At 37.4% G+C, this 19,049-nt stretch overlaps 1 protein-coding gene across 1 annotated transcript in view; it reads left to right on the top strand.

Annotated features, from left to right (window-relative positions):
* The window catches only part of abcd3a (ATP-binding cassette, sub-family D (ALD), member 3a), a 42,936-nt gene that overhangs the window by 7,753 nt on the left and 16,134 nt on the right, over window positions 1-19,049 (top strand). The window contains exons 4-11 of the mRNA XM_061921514.1: window positions 3,912-4,000; window positions 8,286-8,355; window positions 10,071-10,168; window positions 11,223-11,346; window positions 11,949-12,005; window positions 13,686-13,828; window positions 18,357-18,426; window positions 18,517-18,586. Coding sequence (XP_061777498.1) covers window positions 3,912-4,000; window positions 8,286-8,355; window positions 10,071-10,168; window positions 11,223-11,346; window positions 11,949-12,005; window positions 13,686-13,828; window positions 18,357-18,426; window positions 18,517-18,586 — 721 coding nt within the window. The remainder of the gene's footprint in view (window positions 1-3,911; window positions 4,001-8,285; window positions 8,356-10,070; window positions 10,169-11,222; window positions 11,347-11,948; window positions 12,006-13,685; window positions 13,829-18,356; window positions 18,427-18,516; window positions 18,587-19,049) is intronic.

Below are 19,049 nucleotides of genomic sequence, written 5' to 3'. Positions count from 1 at the left end.
CCATGGACCGTAGTTTGAACACCACTGATCTACAAGTTTTACAATCTGAGTAATAAGTAAATCCAGCTTTAGTGAAACCCTCAGCATCATGTAGCAGCATTGCTAATTGTTAAGAAATACAAACTAAAAACATAATAAAACTATACCTTACTGTACAATTTTTGCTCTCACTTGTATGCCGACTGATGGGATGTTTATATCTTTCAGCCCAAGACGTGTTTCATGTTTAGATGATGAATTCTCATAGTCTTCATTGCTCATGTAAAAAAAAAAATGTTTTTAAAAAAAGTGACGCAAACGACCGTCTTTTCGTGTCTTTCTCACAATTTCTTCAGGTCTATATTGAATTTTAAAGTTGACCAAAACTATGTCTACACACTTCTACTATCCAGGTGACAGGCATGATTTCTAATCTAGAATTAACTTTCACTAAATTAGAGGCGATGCAGCAGCTCAATACTTCACTATAGCCACATAGCCTGGTTAGCTCTCTGTGATCACGGCGCAGCTAAAAATAGTTTGTCTGCTAATACAATATCGCTAATACCGTATTTTTCGGACTATAAGTCGCAGTTTTTTTCATAGTTTGGCCGGGGGTGCGACTTATATTCAGGAGCGACTTATGTTGGAAATTATTAACACATTACCGTAAAATATCAAATAATATTATTTAGCTTCACGGTGGAAGAGGGGTTAATGCGTCTGCCTCACAATACGAAGTCCCTGCAGTCCTGGGTTCAAATCCAGGCTCGGGAACTTTCTGTGCGGAGTTTGCATGTTCTCCCCGTGAATGCGTGGGTTCCCTCCGGGTACTCCGGCTTCCTCCCACTTCCAAAGACATGCACCTGGGGATAGGTTGATTGGCAACACTAAATTGGCCCTAGTGTGTGAATATGAGTGTGAATGTTGTCTGTCTCTGTGTTGGCCCTGTGGTGAGGTGGCGACTTGTCCAGGGTGTACACCGCCTTCTGCCCGATTGTAGCTGAGATAGGCGCCAGCGCCCCCCGCAACCTCAAAAGGGAATAAGCGGTAGAAAATAGATGGATGGATGGATTATTTAGCTCATTCACGTAAGAGACTAGACATATAAGATTTCATCGAATTTAGCGATTAGGAGTGACAGATTGTTTGGTAAACTTATAGCATTTTCTATATGTTGGAGTTACTTGAATGACTCTTACCATAATATGTTACGTTAACATACCAGGCACCTTCTCAGTTGGTTATTTATGCCTCATATAACGTACACTTATTCAGCCTGTTGTTCACTATTCTTTATTTATTTTAAATTGCCTTTCAAATGTCTATTCTTGGTGTTGGGTTTTATCAAATACATTTCCACCAAAAATGCGACTTATACTCCATTGCGACTTATATGTTTTTTTCTTCATTATTATGCATTTTCGGCAGATGGGACTTATACTCCGGAGCGACTTATACTCCGAAAAATAAAAAAAAGTTGTTTTTAGTATTCAGGAGACGAGATGTAATTGGAGTATTGTTGGTGCTTTTTGGATGTTTTTAGAGGGATTTATGGTTGGGATAGTGTACTCCCGTTAGCTGCATTGTTAGCCACCTCCTACTTGCCGTATTTTACGACTTGGAATGCATAAAAAAAGAAAGACACGTGTTCTTGTTTTACAGAAGGATTGTGAATGATAGGCATAATGCCACAAAAAGTGCTGTTCCCATTACCATTAATTGATTAACGTGAACCCCGACTTAAACAAGTTGAAAAACTTATTCGGGTGTTACCATTTAGTGGTCAATTGTGCATAATATGTACTGTACTCTGCAATCTACTAGACAAAGTCTCAATCAATCAATCAAACCCCTTGAAGACATGTTTGATGGGCAGCTTAGGGACAGCCTTATAGCTAAAGAGATGTTCCACGGGTCTGACATTTACAGGATCGTCTGAAAGCCACTCCTTTGGTATCTTGGATGTGTGCTCAGGGTGATCCCTCACCCCAGTCTCAGGTCCACTGGTAGTCCTGGGCGTTATAGCCTGAAAATGAAATCTCAAAGAGTTTTTTTTTTTTTTACCAAAAATAAGATTTATGATTTCTTTCCCTAAGTGTTTTTTTTTCACTTAGATTTTAAAGAAACTAATAAATGCAAATGACCGAGACTACTTCCAAACGTTTTGCTTTTATTTAACCATAAACTAGTAGTTTGAAAGGAGACAAACAATGCCACACCCGACAGGCACACATGGCATGAACATATGCTGCATCCTACTTTTAGCAACAAAAAAAAAAAATCATTGTTAAATAAATAAATGATAAATGGGTTATACTTGTATAGCGCTTTTCTACCTTCAAGGTACTCAAAGCGCTTTGTTATTCTTTTTAGAAAAGATATAGACTGCACTTTGTATAAATTAATATACAAATTATAAAAAATAAAAACAAACTACAAGAAGCTTCTCTGAGAGGCAATACTTCTGTCTTAAATAAAATAGTTCTGTAAACAAAAATGTATAACTGCACATTGTACGCAAATAAATATTAAACTCTAGTATCGGGAGGGCTCTATAATTGTAGTATGTTGATCGCGATTTTTATTTGTATTGATTCTTAATCAAAATTCGATTTTTTAATTTTTTTTAAATGTCCTCTCCTGTGTGTTTGTTTGTTTGTTTGTGTTTGTGTATGTATATGTATATAATATATATATATGTATATATATATATATATATATATATATATATATATATATATATATATATATATATATATATATATATATTATATATATATATATATATATCTCAGCTACAATCGGGCGGAAGGCACGTACACCCTGGACAAGTCGCGATTGTAGCTGAGATAGGCGCCAGCGACCCCGAAAGGGAATAAGCGGTAGAAAATGGATATATATATATATATATATATATAAGGCATCCCTGGTGTCTAGCACATATGTGGGCCGTTTACTTGAAGAAAGTATGTTAATGTTTAATACCGCTGTGCTCGTTGAATAATGTTAATGTTTTTTGACAACTCGCAGCAGTGTTCCCTGTTTGCTATCTAAAATAGTGTTCCATTTAAAAATGACCTTGTATTTTTAGACACTATTGTATTCGTAGTGCGCAGTGTTCTTTCACCTCAGTTATTATAAAGTGTTGCAAGACTCAATGCAATGTTTTTGCTTTGTTTTAAAATGTGCAAATGACTTTAAAAGATTAGTTTTCATTGACATGAAAATTAATTAATATAATTAATAATATTTGTGTTTTTTTGGTCGTGTTAAGCATTTAGAAAAGCAATGTCATTAAGATGGTGCACGAGTACAGAGCCCTCTAAAATAGATAAGTCTGTTCCAAAAGCCAAGGTCAAACATGTTTGCTCTTAACCCTTGTGAAGTTAGTGGAACACGCAAGGGCAGAATAATTAACAACTTAATCATTTGCAGTGTTTTACAATAACTATTTAGAGGTGGGAATCTTTAAGCACCTCACGATTTGATTCCGATTCTTGGGGTGACTCTTCGATTCAAAATAGATTCTCGATTCAACGCACTTCTCATTATATGATATGGTATATAAAATATTTTTAATGCAGGTTACAAAAGCTCCTCTTGGCTGCGGACGTACGACAACACCGACCCAATCCCAACTTTGCAATATTTCACAAAGCAATTGAGAAGATAAATCTACTTAAATACAATAAAAAGGAAAACCAAAAATGAATACAAACAACACCATCAATAGAAACTATAATAGCAATGATAGTTGTTCATGTTAAAATCCAAAAATGTATTCTTAAAAAAATTCAACAAAAAAAAAAAGGTATTCTCGAAAATAATGAATCAATTTAGAATCCAAATAAGTGAAAATTGTGGTTTGGATTTGAGATCGATTTTGTGGAGCACCCTTAGTAACTCTGTTGTGTTTGTTGCCATCTCAGACTGGATACCTTCTCCTGATTGCTGTGATGTTGGTGACAAGAACCTACTGTGACGTGTGGATGATTCAGAATGGCACCCTGATTGAAAGGTCTGGTTATTTTTACAGTATGAAACATTTCCTTTCATCGTTACAGTATTAGTATTAACCGCATGTTGTTCCAATGGACAACAAAGCATCGCAATGAAATCATTCTTCAGAAAAAGCAACCCAAGACCGTGTTTTCTAATCCATTGTTTTTAAATGAGCTGTAGTGTCTTGTCACTGAAGAATCTGCAGTCTCAAACTCAATTTATCTGGGGGTCGCTGGTGGTGGATATTCAGCCTCAAACTCAATTTATCTGGGGGACCGATGGTTGTGGATCTTCAGCCTCAAACTCAATTTATCTGGGGGACCGATGGTTGTGGATCTTCAGTCTCAAACTCAATTTATCCGGGGTCCGCTGGTGGTAGCTCTTCAGCCTCAAACTCAATTTATCTGAGGGGCCGCTGGTGGTGGATCTTCAGTCTCAAACTCAATTTATCTGGGGGTCGCTGGTGGTGGATCTTCAGCCTCAAACTCAATTTATCTGGGGGTCGCTGGTGGTGGATCTTCAGTCTCAAACTCAATTTATCTGGGGGTCGCTGGTGGTGGATCTTCAGTCTCAAACTCAATTTATCTGGGGGTCGCTGGTGGTGGATCTTCAGTCTCAAACTCAATTTATCTGGGGGTCGCTGGTGGTGGATCTTCAGTCTCAAACTCAATTTATCTGGGGTCCGCTGGTGGTGGATCTTCAGCCTCAAACTGAATTTATCTGGGGGGCTGCTGTTGGTGGATCTTCAGTCTTAAACTCAATTTATCTGGGGTCCGCTGGTGGTGGATCTTCAGTCTTAAACTCAATTTTTCTGGGGGGGCGCTGGTAGTGGATCTTCAGTCTCAAACTGAATTTATCTGGGGTCGCTGGTGGTGGATCTTCAGTCTCAAACTGAATTTATCTGGGGTCCGCTGGTGGTGGATCTTCAGCCTCAAACTCAATTTATCTGGGGGTCGCTGGTGGTGGATCTTCAGTCTCAAACTCAATTTATCTGGGGGTCGCTGGTGGTGGATCTTCAGTCTCAAACTCAATTTATCTGGGGGTCGCTGGTGGTGGATCTTCAGCCTCAAACTCAATTTATCTGGGGTCCGCTGGTGGTGGATCTTCAGTCTCAAACTCAATTTATCTGGGGGTCGCTGGTGGTGGATCTTCAGTCTCAAACTCAATTTATCTGGGGTCCGCTGGTGGTGGATCTTCAGCCTCAAACTCAATTTATCTGGGGGGCCGCTGGTGGTGGATCTTCAGTCTCAAACTCTATTTATGTGGGGGGCCGCTGGTAGTGGAATCGGGCTGAGGACGATTCGCACTAAGTATTCGCTAAAGAACAAGTAGTCCTGCAGCGTGTTTACTCGTGCAAAGCTAATATCATTAGCACTTTTTTATTTGCCTTTAATCTTCAGTAATTGATTTAAAACAGCACTAAGTAACTTTTCAACCTTCATAAAATATTTTCATAATTTTTGGGATAATACATGGAGTTACAACTGGTTGAATGACGCCTCTGTCATGGCCTGAGGAGGTCTGTACTGCTCTCAATGGCACTTAGCAACTATGAGGAGGGGGGCAGGAACCCTGCCACACAAAAAACTACAAATGTGCTGACTTGCTTTATGCCATACGTCACTCCCTTTTTCCTATTCGTTAAGAAGGCGGAAGATACTTTACTCACCTGCTCCCAGTGTCACCCACACTGGTTTAATTGTAACTTAGATAATGGGTTTCACTATGTAAAGCGTGTTGAGTCACTAGAGAAAAGCGCTATATAAATAGAATTCACTTGACACACCACCTAGATAAAAGGACAGTCAAGGATCAACATTGCCCAGGCTTTCACTTGCTGCCGTGAACTCAAGGATGAGGAGGGATTTTCGGTAGATGTTGCCTTGGCTCTGTTGCTGCTAAACTAGTAAGTGACTTTCGATGCCCAAATCAAAATGATAATGCTAATGTTAGCTATCGGAAATTTGCGTGGTAGCAATAAATAGCCACCAGCTCGATAGTTCCACACTATTTCCTTCGAAAAAACTCTCCCACCGGTCTTTCTTTGCTTCAGACTTGCATCTGCCCTGATACATTCTTGGTAGTAGCGTCATGTTTGTAGCGCAATTCAATATAATTTATTGATAGTGTCTGCTATTTAACATCAGCAAAGGCATTAGAGACGTCATATTTGTGCCAATATTAAAGCGGACATCATGTCAGTGAGATATGGGAAATGTGGTCTTCTGGCAAAACACTACCGCTTTGGTCCACTGGCGCCGCCTAAATTAACCAAAACTGAAAAGTTCTTAAGCGAGGCTTTAAATGATACATCTGATATCATCAAAAAAAAAACTATGGGATTTATTTGAAATGTCCGATGCAAGCAGTCCAGCAGCGTGTTTAACTGTGCAAAGTTGGACAGCCAGTCAACATCTAAATGGCCTCCAGTAAGCACACAGTTTATTTTATTTTTTTCAAGTCATTTGCAAAAAGTAAATATGCTAGGCTATATGCTACTAAGAGCTCGTAGCTACACAACAGCTTAGCACCCAATAGCACAAGAGCTAGACATACGTAGTGATTATTTGAACAATATTGCAGTGTAAAAAACACATTTGTCAATATAAACAAGTATCATATATTTATAGTTTCAGGTTACACATACCGTATTTTTCAGACTATAAGTAGCAGTTTTTTTCAAAGTTTGGCCAGGGGTGCGACTTATACTCAGGAGCGACTTATGTGTGAAATTATTAGCACATTACCGTAAAATATCAAATAATATTATTTATATCATTCACGTAAGATACTAGACGTATAACATTTCATGGGATTTAGCAATTAGGAGTGACAGATTGTTTGGTGAACGTATAGCATGTTCTACATGTTGTAGTTATTTGAATGACTTTTACCATAATATGTTACGTTAACATACCAGGCACCTTCTCAGTTGGTTATTTATGCCTCACACAACGTACACTTATTCAGCCTGTTGTTCACTATTCTTTATTTATTTTAAATTGCCTTTCAAATGTATATTTTTGGTGTTGGGTTTTATCAAATAAATTTCCACCAAAAATGCGACTTATACTCCACTGCGACTTATATATTGTATGTTTTTTCCCTTCTTTATTATGCATTATCGGTGGGTGCGACTTATACTCCGAAAAATTCGATACATTCCAAGTCTCCAAGACAAAATAGAAGTTATACAATAACGAATGTGTCCGCATCACTTAATTCAGAAGAAGACGCTGTCGAAAGTGAGCCAGGTAAATAAGACCGCCCATTAAATGGCGCATCCTGAAGCGACTGTCAGAAAGCTATTTGAAGATGATTTGTAAAACATAATCTATGCAACATTTTGACCAAAGAACCACCATTATGTAGACCACAAGGAAGTGTTTTGGATTAAGAAAAAAAATCATAAAATGACCCCTTTAATGCGCCTTAAAATCCTTTTGTATGAAAATAGACTTAAATAGATCCGCTCATCGGCAGTGCGCCTTATTATCCGGTGCGCCCTATGGTCCGAAAATATTTCATACCTACCAGTGTTCTTAGTTCAAATCATTTCACTAGATTAAACAAACTTTTCTAACATTCCACACTACAAAAGAACACAAGTATGTACTGTAAATCATGCTGGTATCGTATTGGATTAATATTTTAAGGCTCCAATATAAGTATTGTATCAGAAGTGACTTCCCCAGTAATTTATTGATTGATTGATTGATTGATTGAAACTTTTATTGGTAGCTTGCACAGTACAGTACATATTCCGTACAATTGACCACTAAATGGTAACACCCGAATAAGTTTTTCAACTTGTTTAAGTCGGCGTCCACGTTACTCAATTCATGGTAATCAATGGTATTGATGCACACTTTTCAAACCTTGCGTCATCTGCACTTCTGAAGGATTTGCTGCAGTTTCAAATTTTACATGCTATAAGCTAAGGTAATCTTTGAGATGTAGGAAACATGCAGCCAGGTCGTCAGGTCCCCTACCTCGTAGTACATTGTAAATCCATCACTTTGCAAGTCCCTGGAGCCTGGTGAGAACCGGGGAAAAATGTATATTTTTTTCGGCTCAAATTAATTTTGATGATAATGTCAAGCCCATTCTTTTCCTAAACATTTGATGAATGGAACATAGACATTGTTGAAAAATATATCATAGCAATAAGTGTTTTATTTCATAGGTTCCATGTTGAATAAAATCAGGGATTTGTTTATGTATTGTCTGAGTAAAGATAAAATGCAGGACATGTAAAATATATTTATTTGTCCACTCACCCTGTGCTTTTTGTTTCACAGTGCAATTATTGGTCGCTCAACTGAACATTTCAAGACCTATTTGTTCAGCTTTATCCGATTCATGCCACTTGTAAGTGTGTATTTTTTATTGTTGTGCTTTATTTATATTTGGATCATTACTTCAATATTAATAACTAGAAATAAATGTTCATGACGGTATGTATGCAGAAAATGCAGCCCTACTGTGTTGCCAGTGCTATTATTTTTCTGACAAATTCACCACATGGTGGCACTATTATGAAAGGTGTCATGGTTAGATGGGAATTGTGCACAACAGCCACACATAATTTTACTAAATCAGTGTAGAAAACATTTCTGTTCGAGGGGAAGTCCACTAAGAATGTCTACTATAAGCGTGTTGGGGCATTATAACAATGGGAAAGATATTTATATTTAAAACAACTAACTGATCACTCTTCAGTTAGTAAGTTACCTATTAAAATATTGTCCCTAATCGGGTTGTGATCTTATATGAAAGTACTTTTTGTAGTTGTTATTGCGAAAGGAACATTTTAGATCAGATTAATTACGGATAGCTTTGTTATTATTTATTTGTTTATTATTCCCACAGATAGCCATTTTTATTTCATTTATTTATTTATCATTCCCGCAGATGGCCTATTTTCTTTTATGTATTTTTCATCCCCACATTTAGCCTTATTTTAATATTCATTTATCTATTATTTCCACATCTGCGGTCTTTTCCACGGTTTCTTGTTGTTCACATTGGGTTGCGTTTTTTTCTTGCCCTGATGTGGCATCAGTGCCGAGGATGTCGTTGTGGCTTGTGCAGCCCTTTGAGACATTTGTCATTAAGGGTTTTATAAGTAAACTTTGATTAATTGGTATATTTATTACTCCCACGGATATCCTTATTTAACTAATTATTCATTTATTAGCCCCTCAAAAAGCCTATTTTATTCATTATTCATTTATTATTTACACAGACAGCCTTATCTTTTATTTCATTATTATTGACCACATATAGCCTTATTATATACTGTATATGAATTATTAACACAGATAGCTTTATTTTCTTGTTTATTATCCCCACAGATGGCCTTATGTTATTATTTTATTTATTTATTAGCCCCACGAATAGCCTTATTTTATTTATTATTCTCACAGATAGGTTTATTTTATTTAGTTAGTCTTTATTTAGGGCAGTACGGTGGGACAGGGCTTATTTTTTAGGGCAGCACGGTGAAACGGGTTTATAATCAATTTATTACAAATAAATTTTACTTATAAGGCGCCTTTCTGGGCACTAAAGGACACCCTAGATTTTTGCATGTGCCTCACGATACGAAGGTCCTTAATAGTCCTGAGTTCAATCCCGGGCTCGGGATCTTTCTGTGTGGAGTTTGCATGTCCTCCGGGTACTCCGGCTTCCTCCCACCTCCAAAGACATGCACCTGGGGATAGGTTGATTGGCAACGCTAAATTGACCCTAGTGTGTGAATGTGAGTGTGAATGTTGTCTGTCTGTGTTGGCCCTGAGATTAGGTGGCGACTTGTCCAGGGTGTACCCCACCTTCCGCCCGAATGCAGCTGAGATAGGCTCCAGCACCCCCACCCCAAAAGGGACAAGCAGTAGAAAATGGATGGGTGGATAGTCTTTATTTATTAATCAGAATAATAAATAATAATAATAACTCACACAGTTATTCTTAATTTATTGTGTTTACTTATTTATGATTCCCACAGTTAGTCCTATTTAATTGTATTATTTATTGATTTATTGTTACACTGATACCTTTATTTGATTTATTTGTTACCTCCACAGATAGCCTTGGTGAATAACTTCCTGAAGTTGGGCCTGAATGAGCTGAAACTGAGGTTTCGAGAGCGACTAACAAAGAACCTGTACGACCAGTACCTTCAGTAAGTAATGCAAGAAAGCTTTACTGTAGCCTTGCCAAAACATTCCACTTTTCTAATTATAGTGTAACCCACAAAACGACACGTGACTTGATGACAAAGCAAGGCATTTATTTATGGAGCATAATATCTACACAAGGTCATTCAAAGTGCTTTACAAATGCATACAATTACAAGAAGGAAAAGAAAATAATTCTACAGATAATCTAAATTTAAAAAATAGAGATTGAGCAGCAGTCAAACCAAGTAATTCTAAGTTAGCATCAATATCACAGTTTGTTGAATATATGTCTGGAAATTTAAATGCGTTTGCTGCTGTATGTCCATTTTTGTCTGTTAAAATCTCATTTGTTTTACATTTGTACAAATTTCAAACAATTACAATGCTAATTTTGTTAGCCCGTCTATTAGTCTGTCTATTGTATGTCAGCATTAAGCTAGCAACATTAGCGCCAATCTATAACTTGTATAGTTGTTACTTTATTCCCTGGATGGATGGATGGATGGAGTTGTTACTTTTTTTATCTCATGCCAAACTGTATTGTTGATTTAACATGATTCTTACATGCATGTGCACTTTGTATGTATATTACTTTACTTGTCATTGTGTGCTTGTTTATACACTAACTTCATTGTGGAGACTAGTAATAGACAACCTCAAGTTAAATGTTTTTGTTTTTTTAAATCTCCAATTCAAAGAACTGTTTAATTATCTGTCCAACTAGATCCCAGCATTCAAGTAGAGCAAAATTATAAATAAACCAGGGGTGTACAAACTGCAGCCTGTGTTACACAGTAGTACTAATATGATTAACGATTGAAATAAATTGAGCAGAAAAATACAATGTAACAAGAATATAACTAATTATACGATGACATTATATTGACACCCCTGGGGCGAGTTTTCGCCGCCACAAACAATTGCCAATCTGTGGAATGTCATAGGGAAGAAGCATATTTTCGCCTATATAGTATTTACACAACATTCCTCGTGCCGTTCTAGTACCAAAAAGTTTTCTGGATTTCTTTTGCTAAATCTCTGCTTTGGTCTCTGCAGAGGTTTCACTTACTACAAAATGGGTAACTTGGACAACCGCATAGCCAATGCAGACCAGTTGCTAACACAGGATGTGGAGAAATTCTGCAACAGTGTGGTGGACCTCTATTCCAACCTCAGCAAGGTAAACAAAAACTGTGTTAGCTCTCTGCACGTGTCCGTAAGTGCGCTTATTAGTCTCGACCAGAGGTTCTCAAACTGTTTTCACCAAGTACCACCTCAGAAAACACTTGGCCCTCCAAGTACCACCAAAATGACCAACATTTTGATCAAAGGACGTGCCCTCCTTTAGTGGCAGCACTGCATGCTCGAAAGCCAAAGTAGATTGCAATTGGAACCTCACCAATGCTTGTACAAAATTCACTTGAATTATGCTTCATATTAATTCATACCTCATCCTAACCTTTCTCCTAAATGTATGTAAATTGCATGATTGAAATTTAAATGTTTTCAGATCAATGCATTTTTGTTTAATTTTGAATATACTCTATGTTGATGAAGACAAACCTTAAACCACAAAACAAGTTGACTTGTTTATATACAATTGGTGTTCTGTGGATTTAGTTGTGGAAAAATGTATTAATATGCATATTGGCTAAATGAAGATATAATGTAAATGTTTTGATATTAGATTCATGTGTAGGAGGATTTTCAAGTTCTTGAATGCTCCTTTTTCTAATGTCAACATCATATAACTGGTCTTGTTTTTGTTGTTTTTCCCTGCAGCCTTTGCTGGATATTGGGTTGTACATCTTCAAGCTGACCAGTGCCATAGGAGCTCAGGTAATTCAGCTATTGTACTGTGTGCTTTTTTTACTTCATTGAAATGCTGTTAAATCCTGAAGGCCTAAATGTAAAGTGTGGTCATATCATTAGGAACTAGACAAAAAGTTTGTGAAATATTTGTTTACAGTCGCAAAAAACTAGTTGTAAGGCTGAAACAGCATGACCATACCAGAATCAGAATCCGCTTTACAAGGAATTTGACTTGGTAGACTGTGCTCTTCTTGTACAATGTAAACGCTAAATATTAACAATCAACAAAAATAAAAACAAGTACTTTAATAGCTAACATATGCAAGGCTAATGAAATAATAGTGCATTAGTGAATAGAGCAATAGGATAATGAAGTGAACATGAGTTAGTGCCTTCACAGTGACTGATTAGTTCTAGGTCCAATTAGGTCTTCTAAGAATTACATAGTATTCGTTTTTTTTCTTTTTTCTTATAGCCAGACCTGTGTGTTGGTTTCGGCTACAACTTTGGCCTTCCTCAGAGGCTGTCATGTGATGTTAATGTGATGTGTACAAAATCAACACAAAGGTCTGGCTGTAAGAAAATACAATTTTAAAAAATCCAGATGAGTTGCAGGGTTATACTGTAGAAAGAGGTGTGACACTGATTGTTCAGCGTTCATCACAGTGTTCATGATACCCTTGACGAAGAAACTGTTCTTATGATGGGCTGTTAGTTATAATTTTTACACTGCACAGCTGACAATATTCCAAAAACCAATTTAATAAAAAGCAAAGGTAAAAACATCCACAAATTTGATGTATAATATTATTGTTCTGCAGAACTTTGTTGTAAAAAATCTGCCTCAGTTTGACACTTGCTATCAGGCTTTTTTGCTCTGTGAACAAGCCCCGCCCACTCTGTTTGTGCCCGGTCTGCATTAAAAGATGGCGCTATAGCACAAACAATAATTCACCTTTTCAGTGTCTCTGTCGGTGTTCTGGCACCATAGCACAAACCATAAATCACCTTTTCAGTGTCTCTGTCGGTGTACTGTGAAAACTATTTGTTGAATACAAAACATTATGGCCGTTTGCAAAAAAAAAAATCCATAAATAGTCGCACCGTTTTATAAGCTGCTGGTTTCAAAGATTGGGGTAAAAAAGTAGCGGCTTATAGTTCCAAAAGATATGGTAATGTCAATACAGGTTGCACATTAAGATAACAAAAATATCAAAGGCTTTTTGGTCCTATTTATTCACTTTTTATAAAACTAAAAATAATTTGGGTTCTTACCTAATTTTTGTATGTGAAGTACATCCTCCATGAAAACTGTGTGAAGTGAAGTGAATTGAATTATATTTATATAGCGCTTTTTCTCAAGTGACTCAAAGCGCTTTACATAGTGACACCCAATATCTAAGTTACATTTAAACCAGTGTGGGTGGCACTGGGAGTGTATGTTGATCCTTTGTGATCACCTGCACGTCTCTGTTCTTATTTCTCAGAATGTGGCTATTTAATGGCGCCAGGAAGAATATAGACGTTTTTTGTTTTATTGAGTCGTTCTCATTTCCACTAGTGTATCCTCAAAAGTGCTAATTGAAACGCATCAGTAAAGAAATGTTGAGCTAAGTAGGTACTGTGCGGTGGTGGAAAGGGGCGTTGGTGTCCCTTGGTTACTGTATAAAGGTATTGATAGCCGTATAAATTTCTTTACTAACCTAGGGCCCAGGCATCATGATCTCATACCTGCTCATCTCAGGTTTGTTTCTGACCAGACTGAGGAGGCCCATCGGCAAAATGACGGTCACAGAGCAGCGGTATGAGGGAGAGTACCGCTATGTCAACTCTCGCCTCATCACCAACAGGTAAACACACCGGCTGTCAGCATTTGCTGGGAGTTTGTTAGTTAGTAGGGCGGTAACGATTCGTTTTAACAATTATATTTAGAATTTGTGGTTGCCGATAAGATTGAGGGAAGATATTATTTTTGGGAAAAACAATTTTTATCTGACCTTAAGAGAGAAGCAGTTTTTATTTCTAAAAAAGACACTGAGCTTTACCCTAAGCTTTGAGACTAAGTCGTTAATATGGGCTTCAGATGAAAGCTCCTGGTCAAGAGTAAAACCCAAGTACCGTATTTTTCGGACTATATTTCGCAGTTTTTTTTCATAGTTTGGCCAGGGGTGCGACTTATACTCAGGAGCAACTTATGTGTGAAATTATTAACACATTGCCGTAAAATATCAAATAATATTATTTAGCTCGTTCACCTACGAGACTAGATGTATAAGATTTCATGGGATTTAGTGATTAGGAATGATAGATTGTTTGGTAAATGTATAGCATGTTCTATATGTTATTGTTATTTGAATGACTCTTACCATAATATGTTACGTTAACATACCAGGCACCTTCTCAGTTGGTTATCTATGCCTCATATAACGTACACTTATTCAGCCTTTTGTTCACTGTTCTTTATTTATTTTAAACTGCCTTTCAAATGTCTATTCTTGGTGTTGGGTTTTATCAAATAAATTTCCCCAAAAAATGCGACTTATACTCCAGTGCCACTTATATATGTTTTTTCCCTTCTTTATTATGCATTTTCGGCAGGTGTGACTTATACTCCGGAGCGATTTATACTCCGAAAAATACGGTACTTGTAATTTAAGACCTGCTCTTTAGGGGTTCCTTTTGATGTTAAAATATTTAGAATGTTTTCCAGTAGCACCCTGGAATGAGAGACAACCATTAGCCTGCTTTTTTCCGTATTTAAAACCAATTTAAGATCAAATCAGAGAGCCTGGCTGACATCAAAAGCAGCTTTTAAAAACCCAAAAGCCTGAGTAATGGATTTTGAACAGCAATAAATAATGGTGTTGTATGCATAAAAATAGTACATTGCATTTGACAAATTGTTACAAAGATTATTTGTGTGGATAGAAAATAAAATGGGCCCAAGCACTGAAAAAAACGACAGTTTTGCCGTGCAGAACGACTACCTGAGTTACTTTATTTGTAGCAAGCGACAACACAACAGTAACATCATCCTCGGTGAGCGTTGTACACACACTTCTCATTCAACTCCCACTAACCAATCCCCTACTTCCCCGGCTCGTATTTGACACAGGCTCCCAAATAGCTGTCGAGGATATACCTGTAATATAACTTTTTGGTTTTGGACCTCCAGATCAGCATGTCCTAATCTATTTGTGTCAGGGAGGTGCAATTCAATTGGAAAAATCCTTTGAAATGTTGACACTAGGTCCATCCCAGCCCATTAGGATGTTTGAAAGTGTAAATTACGTTCCATCTGGAACAAAGAGTATTTTATTTTGAAGTCAAACCGGAAATAAACATTTTTTGTGCATGACTTCATGTCCACACAAGCAGATTTTAGCTAAACTGATCCATCGTGTTGCGGCGACTGGCAAAAATAGAAACTGCGGATATTTAGTGCAAGGGATGCAGTACGACAGCGCCGTAGAGGCGACGTGTGCTTTGGGTTCGCCGGCAGTAGAAAGTGACACATTGACCAGAATGAAAACGCAAATAGTCCGCCGTTGTTGCGCCTTAAGTGGAAAGTCGTGGTTAGACACCTACATGTATCCAGGTCCAGAAGTATTTGGAGAGGGAAGTAGTATTTATGATATTGCCTGGAAGCACAACCATGATGGATTTAGAAAGTGATTGAAAATGTGATTCAAGTCTTTCAGCATGACTTTCTGAAGTTTCTCAAAAATATGGCATTTACCAATTTCATGCAGACACTTCACCATTCATCTTCTTCTGCCAGCAGCTACAGCATCAATGAACACCATTGCATGAATGCATTTAATTATAAATGTTCATGCCATAGTTTGACACATGATGTTAACTACTCTACCATGAATATGTTGGAAAAGAAGTGTAAACTGCACATTTTAATCGTAGATTTGAACAATAATACTGTAGGTTTAGGGCAGAGATGTCAAAGACATCTTTAGCTGAGGGTCCACACGGAGAAACATCTATTCCCAAGTGGACAGGACTGGTAAAATCATGGTATGATAACTTAAAAATAAAGACAACTTCAGTTTGTTTTCTTTGTTTAAAAATAGACCAAGCACATTCTGAAAATGTACAAATTATTATATATATATTTTTACACTTATCGGTACATGTTGTAGTTTATAGTATTCCATCTTCATTTTACGTTATTTATACTTTCTGAATAAACTATGTGATCAGTCAAATAGGTGGAATTAAGTCTGTCATGAGTTTTTAAAATACTGCTATTGGTGTTCATTTTTAATCTAACAGAAAATGAAATTATTAATAATATCAAAAATCAATTCGCAAGATGTTATTAATGTTATTTACTATTTTTCCTCCACTGATGCTCTAACATCATGTGGTTTATTCTGTACATATGTAGCATCATCTACAGCAAAACTTGTGAATGTGAACTCATTTCATTAATGAAACATGAAGTTAGATTGGGATACATAATATAATAATAATAATAATGGATTAGATTTATATCGCGCTTTTCTATTGTTAGATACTCAAAGCGCTCACAGAGAAGTGGGAACCCATCATCCATTCACACCTGGTGGTGGTAAGCTACATCTGTAGTCACAGCTGCTCTGGGGTAGACTGACGGAAGCGTGGCTGCTAGTTTTGCGCCTACGGCCCCTCCGACCACCACCAATCATTCATTCATCATTCATTCACCAGTGTGAGCGGCACCGGGGGCAAAGGGTAAAGTGTCCTGCCCAAGGACACAACGGCAGCGATTTGGATGTCAATAGGTGGGAAGCGAACCTGCAACCCTCAGGTTTCTGGCACGGCCGCTCTACCCACTACGCCATGCCACCCCACATAATATTTCAGCATATGAATGTGCGCCCAGAAAATGTACAGATTATCAAAAGCATTTATTTGGATATCAATTTCACAGGTTACAATAACAACATATTTGACAATCAAGGCATGAACGTAACAATCCACATTTTGTGTTTTATCACTAATAGGCAGCGTGAGTGTTGCCTCTATTTTATCACGCACATAGGTCCGCCCCCTATGAAGTCATGCACTCATTTGGCAGGGGATACAAAGACTTGCTACTGCGACATCAAGTGGTCACATTTAGAAGAGCAGTTTCTGTAATTCAAAAATTTCAGCTCATTTTTATACTTAGCAAACTCATCTCCTGGGCTGGATAAAACCTGTTTTTCAGGCTAGGCCATACGTTTGACACCTCTGGTTTAGGGTCAGGTGACTTTTACTACCGAAAGAGCAATCCTGCCTCCTCTTTCACTAAAGATAAATAGTCTGTAGCCGCAAAACAAAACATTGCTTATGAACTTTAAATATGCACTGTTAGTTTTAAACTCTATTTTCTTTTGAGATGCTTATTTTTGGGATGTACTCTACTCATTCCTGTACTTCCTCCTTCCCATCCAATCGGCAGTCAGAACTCTGTATGGATGCAGTCAAAGACATCTAAACAGTCGGACTAATAAAACCCTTTATAAATGCACATTTCCTGCTAAAGAGCTGCATGTGATTCTGGAGCCACGGATTTCCGACCCCTGTTCTAGGTTCTTCGAGATATTGTTCACATGTGAATAATGCTGTATAATAAACTGTATTTATACTATTCACATGTAAAAAAAAAAAAAAGTGTTTATTGTTTATTGTGAGCGAACTGTGGTGCTTAACTTCCCCCAGGGATCAATAAAGTACTTTCTATTCTATTCTATTCTATTGTTATTGGGTCCCTTATTTTTACAGTGAAGGGTCCTCCCAAATTCTGTTATTTTAACAGCTGTCTGAATAAGGCGAAGTGACTCGGATTGATGATTAACAATTTATCCTACAAAAAAGGAGAAAATACAAGCAATAGCAATACCATTGCTGGAGAGAGGACCGAGTTGTCTTAAGTTCTGCGCATTCTCTGAAAATGGTCGCTCTCCATAAATGCTTTTGTCCATCTTGCTGCTCCACCTAGGCGGAGATCGAAACCAAAAGTTAACTTGGCATATGTGTTCCACACTCCAAACATCTGTATACTCTCCCTTCGTCTCGTTCCTGATACCTCTTCTTCCAGAACCTCAATGAGATACAGTATAGTGTGTGTGTATTTGCAAAGATAAAAAACATTCATCAACATCAAAATATTCATTGTTTATCTTCTTCGAGCAAAAGCTAGTAACTTCTAAGGCGTTCCATTTTTGCCAAGTGAGGGAAAATATTCCCCTAAAATTGTATTAGTGTATAATGTTAAGCTTTGTATTTATTTACCAGGAGAAGGACTTAAGCCTGGAAAGTGAGGGTACCCTTGGAATTATTTCATAAAATGGAAAATACCATGTTTTCTTATGGTTGGAACTTTTTTTATGTTTTCAGTGAGGAAATTGCCTTCTACAATGGAAACATGCGAGAAAAACAAACTATTTACACCACATTTAAAAAACTGGTAAGTAACAATTAGCACCAGTCATTTTAAGTTTCAATGTTGTTCACGTATTTCTATTCAAATTGTTTATATTTTCTAATTATTTTCCAGGTTGACCACTTACACAACTTCATATTCTTTCGTTTCTCAATGGGGTTTGTGGATAGCATCATTGCCAAGTGTAAGTGGAAGTGTTTATTATGATTCCTAACTAGGGCTGTTCTGATCCGGGTTTTATGCTGTCCATTCCGACACCGATGACATTAATTAACATGAAAGAAAAATTTAGCTGTTTGGCCACAATACCCAGCATTATGTTTGGAAGAGAAAAGTTGAGGTCTTCAATCCCAGGAACACCACACCTACTGTCAAGCATGGTGGTGGTAGTATTATGCCCTGGGCCTGTTTTGCTGCCAATGGAACTGGTGCTTTTCAGAAAGTAAATGGGACAATGAAAAAGGAGGATTACCTCCAAATTTTTTGGGACAACCTAAAATCATCAGCCCGATGGTTGGGTCTTGGCTGTAGTTGGGTGTTCCAACAGTACACTGACCCCAAACACACGACAGAAGTGGTAAAGGAATGGCTAAATAGGGCTAGAATTAAGGTTTTAGAATGGCTTTCCCAAAGTCCTGACTTAAATG

Source organism: Nerophis ophidion, linkage group LG15 (assembly GCF_033978795.1).
Source record: "Nerophis ophidion isolate RoL-2023_Sa linkage group LG15, RoL_Noph_v1.0, whole genome shotgun sequence".
Classification (NCBI taxonomy): domain Eukaryota; kingdom Metazoa; phylum Chordata; class Actinopteri; order Syngnathiformes; family Syngnathidae; genus Nerophis; species Nerophis ophidion.
Note: the sequence above shows the minus strand (reverse complement) of the source record. Positions and strands in the feature narration are given on the sequence as shown.